We start from the raw sequence: 27914 nt of genomic DNA, 5'->3' as shown, positions 1-27914 counted from the left end.
CCAACAAGAAGCGGGCTAGGGCCTGATTAACGATACCTTTTGTTGTGCTCCTATCACCTGATGCCTCCAGCGCTGCAGAGACTATAGCTCCGACGACTGCAAGGTCACCGTGTTGACCACCAAACAGTTGTCGAGGCCCCTCAAGCCAAGTAAGAAGGGTTACCCTATATTTCTATCAGCCTAACTTATGCTAGGAGGTAATTTATTAGTGCAGTGTAAATCTAGTATGCTTATGCAAAAAATTATGAGTGAGATTTGTCTTCAGTTAAGATAGTTTGAAGTATTCAAGTACTTTGTGAGAATATTCTTATAGCAAGAGTACTTAACAATATTAAAATCAATCCTTAAACAAGACAGATGCTTAACGATACAAGTGTAAACTTCAATAATATTCCACAAGATGTCAAATAACCAATGAACTTAAGATGCCAAACTTCTTAGGATTATAACAATTATCCAATTAGATGCCACAAGGTCAAAGACTTACAACTTATGAAAGAGTGCAAAGTTAGGCAACCAAGATGAGATAAGTCAATTTCAGATTTATGACAATTTATATCAGCAATAGTAATTCAGAGATTTCAGACTTTATCAATGTTATGAGAGCAATGAGAAACTACCTCAAACCATGAAATTTTCTCAACACATGAAAGATAAAAATTTCCAATGACCAGCAAATGTAACTTAACTTGTTTGGCTCACTTTGTGATGATGTATTCAGTGATATTTCAGATCTAAAACATTTATTACAGCAGCAAGTAAATGACAGATCAGCGAGCTAATGATATCAACACCAATATACCCAGAATGCCCAAAAATAGAAAAAGTTCACCAAACTTGAAAAAATCAAATTTTAGGGCTTTTAGAAGGTATCACTTAGAAAATTTCAAGTCTGATATGTTTACTGTAGCAGTAAAACAGTGAGTCGTGACAGATCAGCAAGTTAATCAAGCCTAAGTCAATGCCCAATATGTCCAAAAATAGCAAAATTTTGTCAGAAACTGAAAATTTGAAAATTTTGGCCCTCTTCAAGTATTTGATTCAGAAAATTTTGCAGAGTTGATTCAGCAATTTACGCAGAAAATTCCAACAAGCAAAAAGTTTAGATCTAGGCCAGATTTGAGATACCCAAGTGGCCAAAACTTATGAAAATCAAGATTTATCAACTTTGACCAATTTTGACCATTTATTATGTGATTTTAGGACTAAATTGTTAATGATTTGATTGTTGTAATAAAATTGAAGCAAAACAAGGGTTTAGAGGTCAAACCCTAGGCCCAAGGCCTTGAAGATCCCTTGGTTGAAATTCGTTGAAACTTTGGGATCAAGTTGTCACTTGATAAATATGAAATTTGAGACCTTAAACCTGCAAAACCACCAATTATTTAGCCTTTAAAATTCAAATTAGTGTTTCAGGTCAAGTTAGGGCAAGATAGGCCAAGAAAAGGGAAAACAAGGCTAAGGAAAACCAATTTTCGAGGATAAAAGGGCTAGAATGATAGATTGGGGCTCAAGGATGAAGCAAAAGGCCACAAAGAGCCAATGCTATGTCTAATAAGGCTAGCGTTGGGGATAAGGAAGCCTTAGAGGCCTAGGGAAAAGCCCTAAGGCCTATAGCCTAGGGCCTAAATGCCACAAAGGGGAGCCACGAGCCCTTAGAGGGCTGCAGCCAAGGGAAGAAAGGAGAGGAGGTTGAGGGAGGAGAGTCGAGAGAGGAGGGAAGCCGAGAGGAGAGGTAACGGAGGAGAACGGAGGGAGAGGAGGCCGAGGGGAGTTGGACAAAGGGTCGAGGAGGGGACAGAGGGCCTGCAGCAAGCCTGGGAGGGCTGAAGAGGAGGCTGCAAGGCCTTTTGGGCCTGCGGCTAGGGAGAAGAAAAGAGACCGCAGCCTCTAAGGGTCACGGCCAGCCTTAAAAAGGTTGAAAAGGCTGACGCAAGAAGCCAAAAAGGGGACGTTGGGGGTTTGGAGGAGAAGACCGAGGCTAACAGACCTGAAAAAACCTTGAAACCCCTGCTCAAAAAAAAAATGCTTCAGCTCGTTGATTTCCTGAAAATTCTTCCGTGGAAACCCTGCAAAAAATCCCCAAGAGACTAGATCTTACCCTCAAGGGCCTAGATCTAGCTCTTATTCCACTTGACTCCTTGATCTAATCTACAAAAATAAAATTACAACACCCAAACCCCAAATATATACAAAATAGATCTAAAAATCCCCAACCCGAGTTAGAAAAATAATTTACAATTAATATTACAAAATATTTGGGGGTTTTAAAATAGATTTAAGAAAATATTTTTTATGATATTTTTTCCTTGAAAGAACGGCTAAAACACTTCACAAAATTTATGCTCACTATAGCCCTAGCGAAAATTCAATCCACCATAAAAAAAACCAAAGATCCAAGTAAAGTAACCCTTGCCCACAGTTTGTGAACTTGGAGACCAAGGATTGAGTACCTGCAAACACTATGTATTATCTCAAAATAATAATATAAAGCACTACATAGGAAGCCCGTAGTCAATACATACCACATATCAACGAACAAGAACACCTCAAGTTGCATCCCAAAGTCTTTTATTATAGTAGAAAAAATAGTTCTCAATGGAACAATAGTTTACAAAATGCTTCAGCAGCAATTCTAGCTAGAGATCAAGATGACTAGAGACTCAACTAACTCTCTAATTTATAGATGAATCCTCCAAAGGGAAAAATAACAGCTAGTTTCAATGATCCTTATCAAAATAATCTTGGTCGTTGATAAACACTTAAAGATCTTTTAATCTTGGCCCTTGATTTTTTATTTTTTGAGGAATTTTCGAATTTATCATTTAATTTCTTTTTAATTAACTCATTAATTATTTTGAGTTAATTTCCTCAAAAATTTGACGTTGAATTAACCACCAAAGTCCAAGGGTCCAAGTTTTCTTGAAATATACAATATTCCCTTAGTGAAAGACCTTTACAAAATTGACTCTTTTAAGACCCACGAATTTTTCCATTTGGAGAATTTATTTTCCTAAGACAATTTAATTTGACTTTAATTAATTAATTTTTTGGCTTATGATTTAATTCTATTTTGCCAAAAAAAATAATTAATTTACGCATGAGGGGATTTAATTATTTTTCCAACCCTCTAATACATAAGATTTTTCATTTACAAGACTCAAAGAGGGAATACACATTTGGCTTAGACCGTCAAGACACATAACCCATCTACAACACAAGATGATCTAGTAAACCAAATGATTTGTAATAAAATAATTAAGCCAACTAGCTTAAATTATTCCCAAACCACTTTTACTTCAAACTCAACTAAAAACACTAGGACATACTTGATAATTCGACAATAAATTTCACCCTAGCTTTGGGGTTTAAGCTGGAGGGAAAAACTCTTCTGAATAGCCGTGTCTAGAAACGCAAGTAATCAGCGAGCTTAAAAAACCTCCTAAGATGGAATTCATCATCAAATTATAGGCTTACCTAGGTTGTTACATAGACTCAAGGTTTTACTAACATCATATACAATATACAACTTGCAGAATCGGATGACCATGACACATGGACTACTGATATGTGATCCAATCCTTGTTGAAAAAGTTGGTACTTCCGCTCCCTTGGAACTTTGACAATTTGAGTGCAACATCTCGCTCTGTATGGGGACACGTTGCTTCCAAGAAGTCACATGAGAATCCCAGGATCCTGCATCCAAGGAAACAAAAGTCCAACAAATAGATATTCATTCAACATCGAAATCATCATGCATATATAGAAAATACCGTTGGAATAGAAAATATACTCTAACAGACTAAAATAAAAAAACATAATATAAATGCGTGAAATAAACTATCTAACGACATGAAATAAAGAGGGAATAAGGTTAGAGATACTATACAAAACGATGCCCATGGCATCAGATGTCATCGGTGAGGAACAATCTTGGGCAACTGTCCGTTGACTAGTGGATCACTTGGTTGCTTTTCAGATGTCCCTTGCTGAAGTTTGACCCTCTTAGGTTGGTGTGATTGCTCATCACTGTGTTGCATATCCCTGTCAATTTGAAATATTCTTATTTTTTTATTTGACGGAGGGGATGGGTGGTGGAAAAGTGACATATCTCTGACTCAAAGTGAGGCGAATGTTCCCGTGGCACAACCTGTTCACCATTTTCCAACTTCTTTAGAACTTCCACGTGGTATCTTCTTTCTACTTCTTTGTACAACCTGAACATGCCACTTGTTGCTGCTAAAATAGTGGTGTAAGATAAATCCATCTGAATGCATCCACCTAAATCAGCTACAAACTGCCGAGAGAGAAGCATTCCCGATACATCTGGCGCATCAATGACTGTTACATCCATGGTGATGATTTTGTATGGATAATCTGCTAAGGCAACCTGTAAATCGTTAACCACACCAAGAACTTCAACCTTTCTAGAATCCATTGAACAAATGTTATGATATGGTCTAGAAATTCTTAAGTTTAATTGCTCCACGACTTTCTTGGTCATAACACTCTTAGATGCACCAATGTCTAGCATGCAATTGTGAAGCAATCTGTCATTTATGTCCAAAGTAAGAAAGAACGGCTCATGGTTTTCATTAGTCATATAACGATTAATGTCTTTTAACTTAATTTCTTCGTCTTGATGATTAATTCTGTCATCCTTTTCTTGAAGCATACTCAAAGCCCTGAAGAAAGATGTCCTTTGAGATGGAATCTTTAAAAGTTCAAGTACAAGGACAGACATCTTAATATTATTTATCCATGCGACCCAATCCATGTTCAAACCAGATTTGTATCTTTCGGCGGGAACCTGTTTGTTCTGAATTTTGACCTTTACCCTTCCTTTGATATGTGTAGCCCTTACTCTTTGCAAGTTCTAGAACTTGTTCCTGAGTTGGTTTATCACCATATGCCTGAGTAATGGGGTCCTTTTCTTCATCGAAGGTGTTTATTGCAAAGGTTGAAGAAATCATATTGGTGCATGGGCTTTCACTTGATTCACCTTGACTTGCATTATTACTTTGTTGATATCTACTTTCTTCTAAGATCCTTCTAGCAAAGGCACATGTACTTTCTTCATGAAAACTATCACAAGGTCTACAGAAAGGAATAGACTCATCAACTACGTTGGCAAACTCAAGCAGTGTAGGAGGCCTTTGATCGTTTGAGGAATTCCTTTTTGGCCATTGATTGTTATTGTTACCTCTGTTATTATTATTGTTTCGGGGAGGCATACTTTGTATTTGCATCCCAGTATTCCTTTCCATTTGTATTAATTGATTATGCATGTCATTTATCTACTTGGCATGTTTAATTTCCATATTCCTAACCAGTTTGGTTAATTCTTTGACCATTTCTGACTCTTCTTTGACTTTCACAGGACCTATCTCATAGCCAAGGATCTCAGATTTTCCTGAAGCCTTTTTATCTTTTTCTAACTCTTCAGTTGTGTTTTGGGCAGCAGCTGAAGTGGCAGGTTGAGCCCGTCTTATTTCATACTGCACTTCTACATGATAAGCCTCAAGGTATGCTTCCAAGACTGTCTTTTCAGGAGGCTTATAATCCTGAGTCATATCTCTTAACAGTTTGTTGAACCTTTGGTTAAATTCTACCACTGTTTCATTTTCTTTCTTCTTAATGGTATTGAATTCCTTTACCAAATATTTTCCTTCCCTCCTATCCCCATATTTGTCTTTGAATGCGTTGAGGAGGGTTCCCGGAGAGTCAAAGGAATTATCAACCTTGTCGTGGAACCAATCAATCGCACTACTTTCTAATGATAAGACAAACAGTTTCATCCTGACATCTTCATGATTATAGTTAGTAGAATGAGCATATCTATGGAGGAATAAATCAAACTTCTTTATGTGTTCTTCAACATTGACAACATTATTTCCTTCAAAAATTGGAAATCTGTTCATAGCTTACTCATTTGGTAGATCATGCAAATACCCCTGGATGTTGGTGAAGTTGCAAGGCCCATAGAAGTCACCCATGATGTCTTGATTTGGAGGATTGATGAAAAGCAGGTGGAGGTTAAGAAGAGCTTCCTATCCGATAAAATTTAAACGACCTCTAGAATGTAACTTGTTTAACCGAGCTCTTAGAACCTTTTCAAGATTGGGAACGGGGTTAACCAGACTACTAGGATTCCTTCTAGAGTACATTCTAGTGAATGGATGAATAAGTGGAGTCACCACACAAACAGGAAACCAACCTAAATGTCCAGGTGCTAAATGTGAAAATGAACAAGATGAGAGGATTAGTGAAAGGAAAAATGATAAGGTGATGAGAAAATGAAAAATGATGAGAGAAAAGTGCCAAAAAAAGTTGTGGCATTTCATGGAATAATGAATGAAGGATGGAAGATTTTCAAGATTATGGAGATTGTCGTAAAGTCGAGGTCCAATAAATTGGTCCCCGGCAACGGCACCAAAAAATCTTGTGTCACTTGACGGGCTAAATGGAAATATGAGAGAACAATAATGATAATGTCGTTAAACTCAGCAACAAGACAAACTTGTCCCCGGTTTTTTGAGAGGATCATGGCGCAGATGGTGAATCCCGTTCAGCAGCATGCAGCGGCGGTTGCAGTGAATGCTTCTCTGTATGTGGGAGATCTGGATCCAACCGTCACCGAAGGGCAGCGCTACGACATCTTCAATCAAATTGCCCTCGTTCTCTCCATTCGCATCTGCAGAGAACAGATCAGCAAGAACCCCCTCAGTTATGCCTACGTAAATTACAACCACTCTCATGAGGTGCTGGCTCGAGGTGCGGTAACACCATCATGGAACAAAAAAGAGGTTGCGATGGATCTGAAGAGACGTATCAAGGTCTTCCACGGTGTGGGCTATGCTGCCACCAGAATCCAAATTTTTTTCACCTCACGTAGCAATTCTCGTTCTATCGAGATCAGATCCAAACAGGTGATGGTGGTTGGTATCCATCAGGCAACCGAATTGGAGAGAGGGACCTCCGACGAAGGTTTAATTTCCAGATCCGGCTTCCCTAATCTAAATGCAGTATCTAAGCTCTCATATGGGTTATCTCATTGTCTTCACTACCAGATCTGGGCGTTGGATCTATAAAACAACGATTCTGCTTCTAAGTTTCGTATCTAATCTATGGAGAAGTAGCAGTGGATTCTTGTCGCGCCAAGATGCTCGATGTAGCAAATCTACCGAATGAGACCAATATGAGGACGGCCCTGGGTTGCCAACCCCTAGATCTTATTGAAGTTGCTTCGATCTAAATTTTTATTAAAACATTGAGTGGGAAATCAGTGTGTATGAGGGTTTGGATCTGGGACCGGGTACAAGATTTGAAGCAAAAGATTAAAGAACAGCTGGGTATTCCAGTAAGACTCCCAAATTTCATTTATACAAGGAAATCTCTACAAGAGGGATACAAGTTGCAGGACTACGCCTTTGTACCTGATTCAACCATCATCCTAAACATGCGACTTCTTGGAGGTTGTCCTAGATCTAGTTCCAAAGGCCCAGCTTCCTTCAAGGATGCAGTTAAAGGGAAGACAAAACCAAAGAAAAAAAACACAGAACAATGTCCCAATCTTCCTGGTCCCTATATTGTGGAGCAGATGAACCAGGTACCGGCATTGACAATCAACTTGCCAGAGGTAAATGAACATACTCTGATTTCCATACAAGAGCAATAATCTGCAGATTCAATGGATTTTGGCCCAAATCGGAGAGCCTACATCAATGGATTTTCTCTACCTGGACAGAAAACTATGAAATTCACCTATGTTCTAAAGGTTTTTTTATTGTAAAGTTTGACACAACAACAGATCTGGAATATGTGTTAAACAAGGGACCATGGTTTTGGGGCAATGCGGGTCTCTTCTTGATACCTTGGTTCTTGGGATTTGATGCAAATACCATGGTGGTCTCCAAAATGTCAATATGGGTCCAGTTACATAACCTTCCCCTACATTTTTGGCATCACTTAGTATTAGAAGGAATAGGGAATTCCTTGGGGAAGTTCCTAAAAGTGGATGCATATAGAGTCTCAAAAGGCATTTTCACTTTTGCCAGAATCTGCGTAGAGGTAGACCTCAGTAAAGGTTTACCTGATAGAATTATTTTGTTACACAACAATCTACTGTGGTCCCAACATCTTGATTACGAGAATACAACATTCCGCTGCCGTATATGTTTACAAATTGGTCATCTTCAAAAGTGTGTACACAAGCAAAAACAAGCTCCAAAGCCAAAAGGTTGGCAGTTTTCAAAATCCCAGGAAGTCGAAGCAGAGGATGCAGAAATCCCAGAAAAAACCTCAAACAATAATGTCCAGAAATCCTAGGAATCCATGCAGAAGAGCAATGTTGAACATAATTCTTCAATAGTTCCAATGCCTTCTGTTCAGCAGCAGCAGATAGAGAAAATCCCATCTGAAAAAGAAGTTAGTGGTACCAAAAGAATTCATGCATCAAAAAGTTCAGATTCTGATAAAGAAATTCTTGTAAATGTAAAAGAGACTCAAATGACTATTATATCTTCCACTCCCAACTCTAATGGTTGGAGGAAAGTGGAAAAGAAGAAAGGTAGATAGAGTAGTTTTGTGTTAACTCTTTGATGAGTTGTTATTGATCTTGGATACCAGGATTTGTTGTTTTACGCATATGCTTTCTAGCATCTACAATATGTAATTTTGTTCATTATGAATAAAATTGCGATTTTTCCTTGGGAAAAAGACAAACTTGTCCCCGGCATTGGCGCCAAAAAATATTGTGCCGCTTAACGAGCTAATGAAATGATAGAGAAATGAAGGATTGTAGGATAGGAAGATTGTCGTAAACCCCGGCAACGAGCAAACTAGTCCCCGGCAACGGGGCCAGAAAATGTTGTGTTGCTTGACAGGCTAAATGGAAAAATAAGAGAACAATAATGATAATGTCGTTAACCCCGGCAACAAGACAAACTTGTCCCCGACAACAGTGCCAGAAAATGTTGTCGCCCGAATTGTACAGGCGTTGCGACAACGTTCAGAACGGGGGTTGTCCCTCTGATCCCCGCCCACTTCGTTCTACTTGTCTCCCAACAACAGGCTATGAGGGGTAGTCCTTATGGAATGAGATGAAGGAAAACAAGTTGGAAACCAACTTGTTTGGCAAACACGGATGAGTGGCCTAGCCAGTTGGCTGAATTTAAGCAAGGTTATTAATTCAATTAGATCTTAGAGTATGAGACAAGTGCCTTAATGGAGTCACAAATTCTTGCTTATAGTAAATTTGAACAAAACGACCAGATGGACACCCGCTACTTGAGATGATTGACTAATCTAAATGATGTGCAAACCATATGACCTATGTGAGATGCAGTGATCTTGGGTAATTTTTATTATATGCCTAGTCTAAATGTAACCTTCCCCAACTATTTTGAAGTTGGGCTCCAAGGTAAGTTATGGGAAGGAGGCCAACAGGAAGCAGGCTAGGGCCTAATTAACAGTACTTTTTGTTGTGCTCTTATCACCCGATGCCTCCGGCGCTGCAGAGACTATAGCTCTAATGACAGCAAGATTAGCGTGTTAACCAATGAAGAGTTGTCGAGGCCCCTCAAGCCAAGTAAGAAGGGTTGCCCTATATTTCTATCAATCTAGTTTATGCTAGGAGGTAAGTTATTAGTTCAGTATAAATCCAATATGCTTATGCAAGAAATTATGAGTGAGATTTGTCTTCAATTAAGATTGTTAGAATTATTCAAGTACTTAGTGAGAATCTTCTTATAGCAAAAGTACTTAACAAAATTAAAATGACAATCCTTAAACAAGACAAATGCTTAAAGATACAAGTGTAAACTTCAACAATATTCCACAAGATGCCAAATAACCAATGAACTTAAAATGCCAAACTTCTTAGGATTATAACAATTATCCAATTAGATGCCACGAGATCAAAGACTTAGAACTTATGAAAGAGTGCAAAGTTAGGCAACCAAGATGAGATAAGTCAATTTCAGATTTATGACAATTTATACCAGCAATAGTAATTCAGAGATTTCAGAGTTTATCAATGTTATGACAGCAATGAGAAACTACCTCAAACCATGAAATTTGTTCAACACATGAAATATAAAAATTTCCAATGACCAGCAAATGTAACTTAACTTGTTTAGCCCACTTTGTGAACAGATAAAACAATCACTCACAAACCACAAAAACACCAAGATATGACATGGGAAACCCTTTCATGAAAAAACTCGTATGGAAGGTGAGGTTGTTGTGCTCTCTCTCTCTGAGTGGAATTGGTACAAATCCAGAGTGAGACCTAAGACCTATTGCTAATGGGCTACTACAGAACAAAAGCCCTCTCTACTATGCTCTCTCTTTATCCAGCTCAACTACTTCGTTATACTATGGAACAAAATGCACTAGAATAGACTCAAACCCATTCTCCTCCTCGTGGCATGGTTATAACACAGCTCGATAGCCAACTAGGGGTTAAATTTCACTCACTCAACCCTCAATATGAGTTACAACTCAACCCTTCTAGAGTTTTCTGCATAGTGCCCACGTGCTAGCCCCTTTTCCATGAGTAACAGGGGCTGGCGTGGCATCCTCTCAAATTATGGTGGTCAATCACGATATGTCAACTTCCAAGAGGCATAACGTTTGCGTACAAACCAGTGTTGTTAAAATCGCGATAAAATCACGATTTTATCGGAAAATCGCGATTTTTTCCCTTTCCCGCTTAAATCGCGATTTTTATACGAAAAAATCGCCTACTTTTTTTTTGCCGATTTTTACTGAAAAAATCGCGCTTTTTTCAAAAAATCGCGATTTTTTCGAAAAAAACGCGATTTTTAACGAAAAAATCGTGGGGGCTCAGGACAACATAGTTTTATAACTTTTTTTGGGTTTTTTCATGCAATGTTTTTTGAAAGAAACAAATAATTTTTGAGTGGGGTAGCTTAATGATCAAGTCTAGGCCCTAGTATGGATATGCTATTCATGGTAATGTTAAATTCTTAAAGTAAAAGTGACATTCTCCTTAAACTTCATTTTCATCCTTTTACTTAAATTTTTAACATTATCATGAAATGACTCAGGATGTTTGAGAGTGGTTTCAGCCTCATTGGATTTCATATGGAGAAAGTAGAATTTTAGATTTCATTTAAAATTCAGCAGACTTATCAGTTTTTCAGGATTTCAGGATTGGGAGATTGTAATGTTTCTAGGTGACACCACCTGCCCGGGCTACCCCTGCCACCAGTAGAGGACGTGGTCTACCTCCTATAGCTCCTACTTCTAGTTCTTCAACGTCTAGAGCACATCAGACTCCACTGCCATTTCCACCTGCACGGGCACCAGCATCTACATCTAGAGGGAAAGGGAAAGCTGTGGCATTTTCTCGCAAGAGGGGCAGAGGAAATCAATAGGATTAGACTTTCATTTTATTGTATATGACATTATGACATGATGAGATACATTATCATATTTTTTGTTGATATTTTGAGGCTGAGTTGGGACTCAAGAGTCAGGACTTACTATTCAGGACATGATTCAATGTTATGTGTGATTTTAGCGCTAGAAATGATATTAAACATCTTATATATTAGTTTTTTTATCATATTTATGTGTCAATGTATTTATTTTATGTTGTAGATGGTTTAGATATTAAAAAAATTGAAAAAAAATGAAAAAAAAAATGAATATTTTTGTGCCAAACGCTTTTTTCCCGGCGCCGATTAAATCCCGATCGCGCTTTGTGCAACATTGGTACAAACAATAATTGACAAGATTCTTGCACTCTTGGAAAGGTCTTCGAGTGTAGAATATCACTAAGGGGTGATATGCTTAAGCAACAAAGTTTTACCCCCAAGCCCCTCCGCCTCCCCTCCCCCAAGAAAACATCATTTAAGGCCTCAAATTGACCCCAATTCTCCAAACTGGGTCGCGCAACTAAAATTGCTCCTGTAATCTGATTTCTCTGATTTTTCCACCTTGAAAGCATCAAGATGGATGACAAACAATATAATGATCCAATATGGATCACACATGTATGCTAAGAATGCATGAACCAATCTTAGTGTATTTCCAGTTTTGCTACCTTCCATTAAACTCAATTCACTTTTGTCCCAAACTTAAGCAGTTTTAGTTTTGGCTTTCAGTTTAGTTCTATTTTTATAATGAGTTATATTTCCTACTTAGAATCTAAGAACTTTGCATGTGAAAAGGGTTGCCTATGGTACAGTTCTTTGTGAGTATAATTATATCCATGAAAGTGCACTAACCTAGGTATTCTCACATCCCAGCTGAGCACAGTAATCTAGGCCAGAATTAGGGTGTTAGGATTAGGGTTTCTTGCCTAACCTAGAGCAAACTGATTTAGGGTTTGTGATTGTAAACCTTAGTTGTGATTCCTTCTCTATAAAAGAATACATGGCGCACCATTGAGATGTTTAGTGAGTTTATGTTTTAAGGCTATAGCACTAGAGTTTACTGTTTTCCAGATTTAATAAAGCAGTGATGCAGACTAGAGAGCTTTGTTATCCATGTATTTTCTGTTAGTGTTTCCAACAATTCAGAGATTAAAGTTTCCATATATTTCAGTTTTGATTTAAAGTTATCTAGGGTTTAATTATTCTTTGAATGCAGAATCTGCTTACCATGGTTTGAGAAATTTCAACAATATTGTTTCCATTCCATTGGGGCACTGAGATGTTGACACATGTGAACTCACAACCACGACCATCTGCGACACCTGAGGAGTCTGATCAATGATAACAAATCATTTATATGCATTGAATTTTAAGTAATTTCTCTGATGCAACTCTGACCTTGGATGTTGTGTCGCATAAGTCATAATGGTTGAACAAGCTCTTTACCAATAGACATTGAATGCCGTTTTGTGTGTTCAAGGCATTAATCTATATCAGAATATGTTGATAAACTTACTGAATCCTGATCAAATTGATACATTCAGTAGTCAAATATGTTGCCTATGAGGAGACATCCATTGCTGCTACATTTGTGCTATATTGGATTTGAACATAAATGTACTGAATAGATTTGATGGTGGCCATGTTTCGTGCTCTAAATAATTTGTGATATAATATGAGTAAATTTTCAATCTCCACCCAAAGAAAAGGTTTCCTCCAAATTTAGACCTGCAGTGAAATTTTCAAGTCTGAATGCATATCTGCATTTTTCCTACCAAGCATTTAAATGCATTTCAGCATCAATGTCAATGAAATGAGAAACATACGACCAAATCAGCACCTGTGGCATGATCAATGCATGATATTTCTGATATTATTAAGAAAACCCACAACAAAAGAGAAAATCAACTCGGAATGCAAGTATATTACGATCATTTATATTCCTATTCCTCCTGGCGTATCTTATACAAATACAGTCGATGGGTCTGTGACATGCAACAAAAGCTAAGCCTAAAAGTAGGAGATTGTGGTTGATTTGGGAAAAGGGAGGTAGTTCGCCAGACAAGTTGAACTAACTTAAAGGAATGGAAACCAGCTGAATTTAATTTTGATTTTTAGCCAGTGAAGCGAGGGGCTCAAACACAACTCCATACATATTAGACGCTCACAATGTCACCGTGGCTTGGGAGGCCCACACTGGCCGATTATAAATTTTCTATCATCATGTTCTATCCATTTATGATTTAAACATGGCAGTCCAGTAACCTGAGATAGTATCCCCAAGTATACTACATTGAACTTATGTTATGTAAACGCATATCTAAAATTAGCCTACTTTTTTAAGATTGCTACACAAGTAGGGAACACTCCCCACTGGAATTGGGCTTAATATGACGAGCTAACAAGAATCGAACTCGTGATCAACATGTTGCAGGTACGGTGTACAAATGTTGAAAACAAAACCACTTCAAACCAACATAAACATGAAGACAAAACAGCTTTAAAACCCCAAAATCATCGATAATAATTTCAGTGGAAATAATCAACCTCAAAAATAAAAACTTACACTTTTATGGAGCCCTGAGGAGAACCCTTCTTATTGATATCATATCCAAACATGTTTCTCCTGAGGACGTACTTGGAAGCCACTGGGATAATAAAAACTGTAGCGAAAAATGCTCCAATGCTCATCACCATGTTGATTAGAATAGATTTTTTCAACTCGTCATCTACGTTATAATGATAAAACAGCATATATAAATATGGGCAGACGCAGAGCAACCCAATAGCCAGTATCTGTTTGTATTTGGGTTGAATTCGTGGACCTCCATCTGAGGATAAACTGGATTGTGTAACCTCTGCAATGGCGGATTTTGCAGTAGTAGAAACGGATCTCTTCCTTAAATCACCCATCCTCTCAGATTCGTCGATTTTGACTTCTTCGGATCTCTGTATATATTGAAATTTAACTCCCTGCGCTTTGCAGCGGATCGTCCCTCTTCAATTCCAGTGTACAGAGACCATCGGCGCTTCCGGTGGATTTTGTAAAAGATCTAAACATGTATATACCGCGAAATATCCTGCCTCATAATTCCACACTGCGTTTCTTTCACTCTGTAATTATATATGTAAAAAATTTAAGCTCCGCTATGGAGAAGATAATTTTGAATGTGTTAAAAGTTATATATTATTTTGACTATTTGATATTCTGAAATATATAACCTTAACTTATACATAAATCTTTTGACCAGTGGTATTAGATAATCAGTTTTATGTTTTTATGTCTGAGTTATGAGTTAAGTTTATATATTATTTTGAGTTATGAGTTAAGTTTATATATTATTTTGAAGTTTAGGGTGATTTATTGGAAAAAAAAATTGTGGAGTTTTCGTTTTTTGAGTTTAATTTCTGTTAAATCTGGCAAGAATTTATTGAAATCACAATTTTGATGGGTAACCCCTTGATCCAGGTGGATATTGGTGGCCACCTGCCAGGTCCACCTGGACCCCCACCATTGTCTTTCTCAACATTTTCAGTTTCCTTAATTGTAGCACAGTTTACTATTTTTAGCAGTTTTTCGGGTCCTGAACTTCCGGAGCCGTTTTGAGGCCCTAAACGACGTTTTTTTGGAATTCTGGGGCGACCGAGCCCCATATTGCCTCCCAAAGTGGTAGTACTCGGATAGATCTTTCTAACGAGCTATCGTACGCGTCAAACGGAGATCGTATGCCAAAGTTACGACCCCGGGAAATTGATGTACCAATTTACCCAAACGGGGCCCACAATTTGGCGTTTCATCTTCTAGGGTTAGGTTTCGGTATGTGAAGGGTTTTCCAGTGTTTCTCAACAATAAATAGGCCTTCGAACCTCATTGTAATAGAGTTCAGAACAGTTCAGAGGCATGTAGCCATCACATCTCTTCTCAGAGATAAGCTACCATCGCCCTAGCTAGTTTATTGCCATTTCTGTTTGTAAACATATGTCAGTATTTTCCATTAATGAAATGAAGTATTATTTCCGTTGCATCTTAGTGTATATGGTTATCTCTGTAATTTGTTGCGTTCCTGTTTAAATCTGGATCACCCCTGCACAATCGAAGTGCCCTATGGGTTTTTTAGGGTGCTGAATCCGTATATACAGTTAACAAATCATTTAAATAACACAAATCAAGATTTCACCTCAATTTTTTTCGCCAGATTCCAACACTTAAAGTCCAAAAAGTCGCACTAAAGACAACTCCATTTTGAAGTAGTTTTTGGTTTAATTTATCACTTAATGTATATATTATTTTAATTAATTTATATGTTTTTTAAAAATTGTTATTTTAATTTATAATTAATTGATATTGGAGATGAAGAGTGTAAGATGTGATTTACGCCGAAAAATCTTCTCAATACTTGAAATGGATCAAGAAACCTAAATTCAACAATGTTTTGTGTTTTTATGTTTCTGACACTTTCCTTATTTTCATTGTAAAAAAATGATTTAAAATGGTTTTTTTGGAATGATGCTTAGGAATTATTGAATTTAGGTTTTTGTGATCCATATCAAGTTTATGGAGAAGGGTTTTTTGCTAAAATCACATCAAAATTTATGATCCATATCAAGTTTATTGAGAAGTGTTTCCCGGGAAAATCACATCAAAGTGAATTTTGATGTGATTTTCGCCGAAAATACTTCTCAATAAAAATGGGTAGTAATGTTTGACGTTACACTCACAATATTAATAAATAATATGAGTAAATTTGAAAATTTGCATTCAAACAATTAATTTATAGGTATTTGGATTTATCTTAAGCGGTTAAGAGTAATAATTGGGATTTTTCTATCTCATTTTAATATAAATGAAATGATATTTTAATGTCCACCAAATTAAAAATAGTCTATGGGACCATTAGTTCCCTGTTTTTCGCCTTTTGCAATTCAAACATTTTTTTATTCAAATTGATGATGAGGTGGCCCAACCTTCCAACAATCCCCTCGCTGAAAAGATAATGCCAAGAAACCAATGCTAACATATTTCCGTATGTCTTTGAATGTTTCACATTCCAAAATGAAATGTTTACCAAGAAACTAATGCTAACATATTCCCGTATGCCTTTGAATGTCTCACATTCCAAAATGAAATGTTTTTCCGATTCCATTGCTCCACACGTGCAAAGTGTACACACTCGTTCTTCCCAAGCTTCTTTAGGCCTTTTCTGAACTTTTTTAAACTTCTAGTTGAAAATAAATATTCTCTTGAGAGATTGAATATGCATGTTCCTCATATAAAATATAAAGATATTATAGCCTAAGGGTTAGTTCAGTTGGTCGAATCCTCATTCTTAAAGTACCTTTGCTACTGAGAGGTCACAGACTCTCGAGGTCATACTCTCTGGTTGAAGCAGCATGAAATGATCCTAATAAGTAGATTTTCATGGTACAACATTATGTGGACATAGTGATTGCTCATCTCCAAGAATCATGAACCACATAAAATATATATATATATATATATATATATATATATATATATATATATATATATATATATATATATATATATATATAGATATATATAAAGAAAAAGAAAAAAATATCTTACCTTGTAATTTTTTGTAAGCATTTTCTTGATTTTATGTATGAGTTAAGATTATATATTATTTTGAAATAGTTTTTGGTTTTATGTATGACTCTTATTTATATATGTGTGTATTAAAATTATGCCTAATATAGAGAGGTGTAGATGTCATGTAAATAAGTAAGTAAGTATGTGGATGAGATGGGTAGATGTAATGTAAATAAGTAAGTAATAATGGCAATATATATATATATATATCAAATTCATATCTTTTAATTAATATTCAAATTAAAACATATATAAATGTAAAATGTACTATAATATAAAATGTAAAATGTAAGGTGCAAAGCCACTAATTTGATCAGAAGAAATTGATTTATCAATAATGTAAAGTTAACATTTAACAGGTTATTTCTCTATATATTATTATTGTTATAATCATCAATAAAATATAAAATGTAAGGCACGGAGCTACCAATTTGATCAGAAGAAATTGATTTGTCTATAATGTAAAGTTAACATACTATTGTTTCTTTAACATGTTATTTCTCAATACATTATTATTGTTATAATAATCAATAATATTGATTATTATTATTTCAATGTATTATAATAATAATCATCTCCATTATAAGTATTGTTATATTTAACCTTGCATATATTATTGATTACATAGAGTGACAATTCTCGATCATATGGATGGAGGGGGGGTACAGGGAGGGGGGTGCGAGAGGTAGAGAGAGAGAGGGGAGGGAATGGGAGAAGGAAAGAGGGAGGGAGATAGTGACAAAGCTGGAGGGTGGAGAGAGAAAGAGAGAGGGAGGGAGGAGGGAGAGGAGGAGAGAGAGAGAGGGAGTTGGAGGGGGGAGACATGGAGGGAAGAACATAAACATAGAGAAATAAAGGTGGGGAAAGAGAGTGAGTGACAAGGGAGAGATGGAGAGAAAGTGAGGGAGAGAGGAGAGGAGGGAAGAGAGAGACACACACACAGAGATAGAGGGGGGAGAGAAGGAGAGAGGGAGAAAGATAGTGATGGTTTTGCAGGGCAAAGAGAGAGGAAGAGAGGGAGGGAGAGAGAGTGATTGGGGGGAGACAGAGGGGGGTAGGAGAGAAAGGAAGAGAGAGAGGACTTAAGAGAGAGAAGGAAAGATGGAGGGAGGGAGAGAGAAATGGAGTTGAAGGGGGGGAAAGAGGGAGGGAGAGAGAGTGATTGGGGGGAGACAGAGGGGGGTAGGAGAGAAAGGAAGAGAGAGAGGACTTAAGAGAGAGAAGGAAAGATGGAGGGAGGGAGAGAGAAATGGAGTTGAAGGGGGAAAGAGGGAGGGGAGAAGAAATACATATAGAGAGAAAAGTGGAGAGAGAGAGGGGGTGTGACAAGGGAGAGATGGAGAGAGAGTGAGGGAGAGAGGAGAGTGGGAGGGAAGAGAGAGAGAAGGAAAGAGGGGGGGGAGAGAGAGAGGGGGCGGAGGGATAGAAGGAGAGGGAGACGGGGAGAGAGATGGATAAATACATATGGAGAGAGTGTGTGTATGTTTGGGGCTGAGATAGAAAGACAAAGAAGAAGAGATGGAGGGAGATAGAGATATATATGGAGGGAGGGAGGAAAAGATGGAGTTGAAGGGGGAGAGAGAGGGATGGAAGAAGAAAGAAATGGAGAGAGAAAGGTGGAGAGAGAGAGAGAAGGGAAGAGAGAGAGAGAGAGAGAGAAGGGAGAGGAAGAGGGAGGGAGGGAGAGATAGATATGGAGATAAAGAGAGAGTATATGTTTGGAGGGTGAGATAGAGTGATAAAGAAGGAGATATTAAGGGAGATAGAGATATAGATTGTAATATTCCTACTAGGAATTAACAGTGATAATCAAAACAAAATTCCACATGCAACACAAAAATTTAACATGTAATTAGACACCCACAAATTCAGCGAAAAATGTGCCAAGTTGACCCATTTTATTATCAAAGAGGAATGTACAATATATGTGCAAAATATGTGCACATGGGCTTACTAAAGTGTAGAAACATGGTGTAGAATTACAACTGCTCAAAAAAATTTAATCTAAATCAAGAGACACAATTCTACTCTACTACTCTGAGTAAATTAAATCACAATTTAGAGCAACAATCTCAGATATGCAGTAAGAAATAACACACATGCACAATATTTTTCTAGGGGAAAACAATTGCTAAAAACCCCTTAAGCCTGCTTGCATTAATCAGATGAATAGAGAATGTATTACATTTGCTTGCTCGCTCTAAGCACAACCTACAAGTGAATAACCTATCTATCTGCTCAATGAGAAGCTCTGACCTAGACTTAGTCAATTTATGCCTCTGCTTAAGCCCCTATTTCCTTGCGCAATTCCTTGAGAAATTAGGGCTTTATTATTTAGGAATTTCTCCAAAATGGATTACGCAATTCCCAAGGTTGATCATCAAGTTGCGTGCAACACCTGTACACTCCGTAATAGTCTACAACCGATGTTACATTGCATTGGAATCTCCACCTCAACTGGGTAAATCAAATTCTTTGGATGCACTAGTTATTTTGGGTTGATTAATCAATTAACTGGATGATCATTGAGTTTGACTAAAGTCCCACTACACCACTGATATTCCACTAGTTCCTCCAACAATCAAAACTAGTTTAACTGAAAACAACTTGAGATAATTGGCCTTGATTGCTACAAATAAGCAATTACAGATGCTTAACTTAACTTTAACTCCTCCAACTTGAATTTACTAAGTAAACTAGGTGACACAAGCAATGTCACACAAGTTAATTGCATCCAAGTTGTCTGTTGATGTGGAAATTCAAATTTTCTCAATTTAATCAAGGAAAATTCAAATTGAGAATTTCTTGCTGCATTTTCAACACTCCCTCTCAGGAAGAAAGGGATTATCAACCACCCGTATCCTGCACCTGTGGAACTCAAACTTCCCTCTTGAGAAAGCTTTTGTCAAAATGTCAGCATCTTGTTCCTCTGTTGGAATGTACTAAAGCAACATTATCCAGCTCTGCACACCGTTCTGTAAATGATGATATCCGATATCTATTTGCTTGGATTGATCGTGAAAAACAAGATTCTCAGAGAGCTTGATGCAATTTTTAATATCACAATTGGATCCATCATCTATCCAAACAATCCAACGAGTATCTTTCTCGTGTAGATCACCTCCCATGATGCTTGACTTGTAGCCATGTATTTTGCTTCTACCGAGCTGAGCACCACAGATATTTGCTTCCGGTTATACCTAGAAATAGTTGCAGACCCAACACTCAAAGTTCCACCTGATTTAATCTTTCGATCTAATGGACTCCTCGTCCAATCTGCATCTGTGAAGCCACACAACTTCACTCCCTATGTTTGTCTATACCATAGTCCAAACTGGGTAGTGCCTCTGAGGTACCGTAAAACATGCTTAGTTGCCTTCCAAAATAATTTGGTTGGCCTAGCCATAGTTTGGCTCAGTTGGTTGACTGCATAGCACATATATGGTCGTGTGTTCACAAGATACATTATTGAGCCCACTAGTTGTTGATAAATGGTAGCATTTACTTCTTCACCTGAAGTGGCACCCACTTTCCTCCAATTGGACGCTAAAGGTCTCTCCATGGGTCTACAAATATCCATGTGGAATCTCTATAGTATGTCATTTGCAAATTTGCCTTGAGACACAAATAGTTCCCCATCGCCTTGCCATACTTCTAACCCGAGGAAGTAGTGCACGAGACCCATGTCCTTCATTTCAAATTCCCTGGCAAGGTCCTCCTTGCAAGATCTGATCAGCTGCTCATCACCAGTTAAAATCAAATCATCAACATATAAGAAAATAATAAGAAATTTACCTTCTACCAAAATATGATAGAGGTTTGCATCCGTTTAACTTTTGGTTAAGCCCAAACCTGTGAGATAGCTATCGATCCAAGTACCAAGCACGAGGTTCTTGCTTAAGACCGTACAATGCTCACTTGAATTTGCAGACATGAGACTTCAGATCAAAATTTTCAAAACCTTCTGGTTGCTCAATGAACAACTCCTCCTCAATAAATCCATTGAGAAATTTTGTTTTTACATCCATCTAGTGGATCTTCCACCCCATCTGCGTAGCCATAGCAATAATTGATCTAAAGGATGAGTACCTTGCTTAGGAGCAAAGGTCTCCTCATAGTCAATTCCCTCAACTTGAGAGTACCCCTTGGCCACAAATTTGGCCTTATACTTCTCTATGCTTCCATCTGTTGCATGCTTAACCTTGAAGATCCATCTCGAACCCACAATTGATTTATCTGTTGTTCTTGGGACCACTTCCAAAACATTGTTCTCCATGATGGATTCGTATTCTTCCACCATTGCATCAACCCAACCCAGTTTCTCTATTACTTCCTTAAAAGAGGATGGCTCAGTCTCTACGAGATCAAGCATTAGAGCCATGTAACTAGTGTACCTCTTAGGTGACCTCCTTTTCTTGCGCAAATTTGAAGGAACTCCCATATTCTCCCTCGCATCCTGCACAAGTCTATCAGCTTCCATGGTTCTTTTTCTGCCTTTTCTGGATAGTTTTGCTTGATTGGATGTCTTTACTCTCTACTCCTCAATTTGTGGTTTCTCCATAACTTCCTGAGGCTCCTCCTTTGGAGCTAAAAGCTCCTCTTCTAGTGGGATCTGAATCTCCCTCTCAAGAGAGCACTGCATCACTTTCACCTCATCAAACTTTACATCCCTTTGCACAACTATTGTTCTAAAGGATGGTAAGTACACATGATAGTTGTGTGGAGTCTATGTGTAACCCACAAATACTCCCACCTATGTTGTTGACTCAAGATTCTTCCTAGAATCTTTGGAGACATGGTAGTAAATAGAGGCTCCAAAAATCTTGAAGTGAGACGCATCCGACTTTCTCCCAGAGAAGGCCTCCTCTGGTGTAATCATACCAAGAATCTGATGAGGACTCCAATTCTACAAGTAGACCGTTGTGTTACATGCCTCTGCCCACAAATTCAATGGTAGGCCTTGGTCGTGTAGCATATCTCTCACAACTCCAACAATGCTATGTTTCTTTCTCTCAGCCACCCCATTTTGTTATGGGTTGCGAGGTGTTATCAATTCTCGTCGAATACCTTCTTTTGCACAAAAAATTTTAAATTCATTTGGCACGTAATCACGTCCATTATCACTCCTGGGAGCCTTCACCTTCTTGTCGATTTCTTTCCCAACTAGTGCCTTGAATTCTATGAACTTGGAGAATGTCTCATCTTTCTTCTACATGAAGAAGATCCAGCACTTCTGTGAGAATTCATTAATAAAAATGAAAAAACATTTGTGCCTAGCAATGGAGGCTATTAAGAAAGGTCCATAGACATCAAAGTGGATCCTTTCTAGGACTACATGTGCTTTGTTTTCCCAATCATGGAAAGTGGATTTTGTGTACTTCCCCAAAGTACATCCTTTGCATACATCTTGTTGCTCAAGTGCTCCTTTGGGGAGGCCTATGGTTATTTACGGCATAATCTTCAGGGTGCCATGATGTAAATGGCCAAGTCTTTTGTGCCAAAGTTCACCGACATTGTGGCTCTGCACCTTTGTCGCCTTTGTGCTTAATGCAACACAATCTTCCACATATAGATTATACAGGTTCTTCACACAAATCCTGATCTGCTTCACCTGTCATGTGACTATGTGTCTTAGGAATTCCTTTCCTCTGTTGAAGATCACATTTCCAAAACTGCAACAAAGATGAGATTCTTCTTTAGGCCTAGAACAAAAATGACATCTTTGAGACGGAGAGGGGATCTCGACTCCCTTTAAAAGGTTATTGTACCAACCTCGGTTGCATTGTACCTTCCTTTGTCCCCCAACTCAATGTGCATTTGGAGATCTTTCTCCTCGAGGTCACTTAAAAATTCTCCACACCCTGTCACATGGAACGATATACATGCATCCAAGTACCACACGTTCCCCATCATTGCGCTGGCCATGCATGCGATAAGGGTGAAGTCAAGCTCGAACTATGAAGCCAAGGCTTGACCTACTGCTCCTCCTGAGTTCTTCTTGCTCGAGTTTTTGTGTGGACACTTCGTGGCATAACTCCCAAATTCATGACAATTGAAGCATTTTATTTTAGACATATCTTTCTCCTTGCCCCCTTGGCTGGATTCTGGTTTGGTTTGAGATTTCTTCCCTTTTCCCTTCTTTCCCTTTCTAACCAATGCAAAATTTTATTCATCCTTTGCTTTGGATGAAGTTACATCCCAGTTATTTCTCCTGAACTCTTCTTGGACCAAATCAGACCATAACCTTTCCCAATTCGATAATTTTTCCCTTCCATTCACCGAGTCCTGGTAGCTATGCCAACTTTTGGTAAGGCCTAAAAGAGTTAGGCTCACTAGGTCATCTTCTTCAACAGTCACATCAACCCCTCTAAGCTCATCACAAACTTGTATAAATTTGTTGAGATGTTGTGGAATAGTGTCATTCTTCTGCATCTTGATATTTCGAAGTGTGTCTTTGAGGGTCAATTTCCTATCGTCACTATTATTTTGGAATAGATCTATCAATTTCTGCCACATTGCGAAAGGAGTTTCTTTCCCATGGAGATTTGAGACAATGTGGTCTTGCACTCCCTCCAAGATTATTCTCCTCTCCTTGGCTACATATTTCTTCCATTGAGCTAGGTTTTGGGCATCAGCTGATCCTAGTTTTGCAATGTTTGTCTTGACATATTCTAGCAATATGTTATCATCAAGCACTGCCTCCATGTGATCCTTCCATGCAAAGAAATTTGAGTTTCCTTTTAAGGCATACTCTAATCTCATCTCGTTGAAGGTCATCTTCCTAACTTTGAAGAGATCCTGCTACACTGGAGCTACAAATTCGGACCTCTTGAGGAACAACTTCATAATTCTTGTTCTAGTGTGAATCCAACTATGATACCATGTATAAATTATGGTGTATAATTGCAATTACTCAAGAAATTTTAATGTAAATCAAGAGACACAATTCAACTCTACTGTTATGAAAAAATTAATTCACAATTTAGAACAACAATCTTAGACACGCAATAAGAAATTGCACACATGCACAATATTTTTCTAGGGGAAAGTAATTGCTAAAAACCCCTTAAGTCTACTTGCATTGATCGGATGAATAGAGAATGTATTACAAGTGCTTGCTCGCTCTTAGCACAAAATGTATGTGAATAACCTATCTCTCTGCTCAATGAGAAGCTCTGACCCAGACTTAGTCAATTTTTGCCTCTGCTTGAGCCCTTATTTCCTTGCGCAATTCCTTGAGAAATTAGGCCCCTATTATTTAGGAATTTCTCCAAAATGGATTGCGCAATTCCCAAGGTTGATCATCAGGTTGCATGCAACACTTGTACACTCTGGAATAGTCCACAACTGATGCTACATTGCCTTGGAATCTCCACCACAACTAGATGTTGGTCAAAGTTGTCATTGATGGCAATATGGCATTGTTGGAGATGGAAAATATTCTTGTGATACATGAATTACCTTTTGGTGATGTTTCCCTAACCTTGTGAAAACCACATGATGCATATATTCCCTAGCTACATGTATATCCCTATCTATATGATGACAAAGCCCTTGATTGTTGATGCATGATCTAATGATGAATGAATAAACCCTTATCATGAAACCCGTCTAGGAATAAATTACTAACCCTTGTCCTTATGTGATAATGATGCATGGATAAATGTTGATTGGCAAAAAGGATGTCCTAAGCCTTAGCCTTGTTGAAGATGCCCTAAGAAAGAAGACATGTTGAAAAGGTGCATATCCTTAAAGCTATTTGATAGATCCTACATCTATGCCCTTGCATCCTAGTCCTTGAATATTAAGAATCATATCCACATTCCAAATGTCCATAATCCCAAAGGCTGCCATGAATAAAATAAAAGAATGATAGTTTCACAAATATAATTTTCTTGATGGTAAAATGACTCTAATTGAAGATTAAACTAGCATAGGCTCGTGGAGGACATTTTCTCCTTTCCAACGAGCCCTTACTTGCCCTCTAACTCCTCATAGACCCTGAGAAAATGATATTTCAAGATGAAACATTATATTTTTTATGCTAGCCTACCTAAGCCTACTTGTGCAAGTCGGCTCCCTCTCGAAAGGACATGTCTTTTCATCTATGGTCAAAACTTGTATAAATATAAGCTCAAACACTCCATTTCAAGCATAAAAAAAATTCAGTGAGGATCACAAAAATTCAGAAAGGAGGTATAAACGCAGCAAGGAGGCCAAGAGGATATAAAAGTTTACTATTTTGGGTTGATTCTTGTGTTAGGTTTATCATTCAAGTTTGGAGAACAGTCACATATTGTCTTGATTTGAAGACTTATCTATTGTGCCTCGGACTACTAATAGTGGAGAGATCATACCTCGGATCAAGGACAATCTCCATTACAAGTCATTTATGTGTATGGACAGTCACATGTGATGGCATAAAAACTCGGATCTGTGGTAGACTACTGTGGAAATTGGACCTGAGGAAAAAAACAAGGACTCGGATCTGTGATAGCTTCCATTACAGCTCGGACATGGACAAAGAACAATCATCATTCAAGCTCATATCAAGGATAATCATTTGTTGTGTAGCTCAGATTGCTTACCTGTGTGTGGGTAAACTGCATGTGTAAAATCATAATTACGATTTAGTAAGAGTAGTTTATGGACAATTCTCTTTCATTCTTATATTCCACCTCAGACTTGAAGCTCATGTACATCTGCATGTGGAGTAGTCTAAGAAAAGAGTGAAGCTCTTGTGTGGCTTGAAGACTTGAATACTTTTCAAGAGAAAGGAGCCTTTGAACATTGGAATGTTGTACTCATTGTTGCAATAATTTCAGACTTGTGAAGCTCAGAACTCGGAACAGTCTAATAGTCACCATTTGGAACGGATTTTGAGTTAGTTTGGAAGCAACTTTTGGGCATTAATTGAAGGACGATAAGGCATCCCATTGAATTAATTTTGAAGCAGAACATAGGAGCATAAAAGGAGCAATTGGAGTAGACTCCTAGAATCCGGGATCTGAGACTAAATATCTTAGACTTGTGATTGTGACAAATTCATCGTTTGGAGATTAGTGTTCTAAGGACATACTACCTTTGCAGTGAATTTGTTGTGACAGTGACATTTGTGAAGCTTGGATTACCTTAAGTAAAAACATCTCATACCCGTGACTACATTTTTGAGCTTGTGGAGACATTTGGAGCAATTTGTGATTGAAGATATTTGGATGATGTCTTGAAGTAGTATTGGAAGTATTTGAAACAATTGAAGGCCTCTTGTTGAAGCAGCCTTTGAAGACTTGTTAAATACTTGTTCAAACATCATGAGATCAACTTGTAGAAGTCCTTTAAAGCATGCTAGATAACTGGAGCATTGAAGAAATTTGTGAAGCAGCATATTGAAGATTCGTGGAGATCCTTGGTAGATCGTTGAAGCCATCATGATGTGACCTTGGAGAAATTGTTTGGGTAGCATGAAGAGCAATGGTGACACCTTCTAAGAAGACAAAGTTGTCATTGATGAGCTAAGAGCTTTAGAGATTGATTGAGGGCAGTGTTGAAGGTGAAGATATTGTCAGGGATTATTGCAGAAGATATTGGGAGCCTTGAAGAATCGTTGAATCCGTATTAAAGATATGAGGTAGTAGGTTGGTGCCCTAAAGGATAAGAGTCCTCAAGAAGACTAGGTTGGAGCATGTACCAATGAGTGGGTCAGAGCCCTACAGGATAGGAATCCTCAAGAAGACCACATTAGAGCCTATACCAGAGATAGGGTTGGAGCCCTATAGGATAGGAATCCGCAAGAAGACCACATTAGAGCCTATACCAGAGATAATGTTGGAGCCCTAGAGGTTGGTGCCTCAAAGTGACAAGGTTGTAGCCTCATGAAGTCAAAGTCGGTGCTTGGCAAAATACAGGTTGGAGCCTGGTGGATTGGAGATTTTCATCTAGGGTTGAAGCCCTAATTATTATTGTACTTGATTGATTGTAAAGAGGATTGGAGTCCTCGTCATTAATTAATAAAATTATTATTCTATCATTGTTCATTTTGTGTTCTAATTATAAGTGATATTAACTGGTAAAAATAAAAATTGAAAACAAATATTGATTCACCCCCCCCAGTATTTCCAATAATTGGTATCAGAGCCAATACCTTCACTCATAACCCTAACAGCTTGAAGGTAGATCCTTAGAACACAAATGGAAAAGCCAAGGAAGAAAGCCTCCAATCCTTCTAAAGATGTCTCTTCCTCAACCGTGAAAACTGAAGATAATCAAATTGGGAAAGCTCCATTGTTCAATGGAAACTTTGATATATGGAAGGCAAGAATGAAGAATTTTTTAATGGCTCAAGGTTTTGAAGTCTGGGAATCAATGATTATTGAAATCACGATGGAAGAAGAATCCAAGGAATATAATGCAAGAGCGATGAAGGCAATCTTGAGTGGGCTACTAGATCCTATAAAGGCCAAAGTGGAGAAATGTTCATCAGCAAAAGGTATGTGGGACAAACTTCAAGATCTTCACTCAAAAGGAGAATTGACCATGACCTCTATTCATGAAGATGATGGAAAGCAAGAAGGAAATCTAGAACCCATAAAGGAAGCTGAAAACAAGAATGAAGACATCAAGACCAAGGAGGACCTAGAAGATGAAGAAATTGAAGATGATCTCAAAGAAGATCTCAAGGCAAAACTTGTAGCTGCCCTAGAAGAGATTAGCAGTTTGAAAAAGGAGCTCAAGAAGCAAGCACAAGATGGTGACCATGACCTTGACAAGACAAGGAAGGAAGTTGACCTATTTAAGCTTCAAGTACAAGAAAGAGATGAGGAGCTCACCAAGCTTAAGGAGGAATTTCATCAAAATAAGAAAAGGCATCATGAAGAAGTCATATCCATGACAAATCAATT

At 37.9% G+C, this 27914-nt stretch overlaps 1 protein-coding gene across 1 annotated transcript in view; it reads right to left on the bottom strand.

Moving 5' to 3' along the window:
• Nucleotides 1-14552, bottom strand: part of LOC149157800 (uncharacterized) — a 294458-nt gene extending 279906 nt beyond the window's left edge. Inside the window, exon 1 of the mRNA XM_089436018.1 lies at nt 13972-14552. Within this exon, the coding sequence (XP_089292144.1) occupies nt 13972-14318 (347 nt within the window). The 5' untranslated portion in view covers nt 14319-14552. The remainder of the gene's footprint in view (nt 1-13971) is intronic.
• Between the last annotated feature and the right edge of the window lie 13362 nt (nt 14553-27914).

This window comes from Pinus tabuliformis, chromosome 5_2 (genome assembly GCF_031772625.1).
Source record: "Pinus tabuliformis cultivar Carrire ecotype Pingquan chromosome 5_2, CPIR1, whole genome shotgun sequence".
NCBI lineage: Eukaryota > Viridiplantae > Streptophyta > Pinopsida > Pinales > Pinaceae > Pinus > Pinus tabuliformis.
The sequence above is the reverse complement of the archived record's forward strand: the minus strand, read 5'-3'. Positions and strand labels throughout refer to the sequence as shown.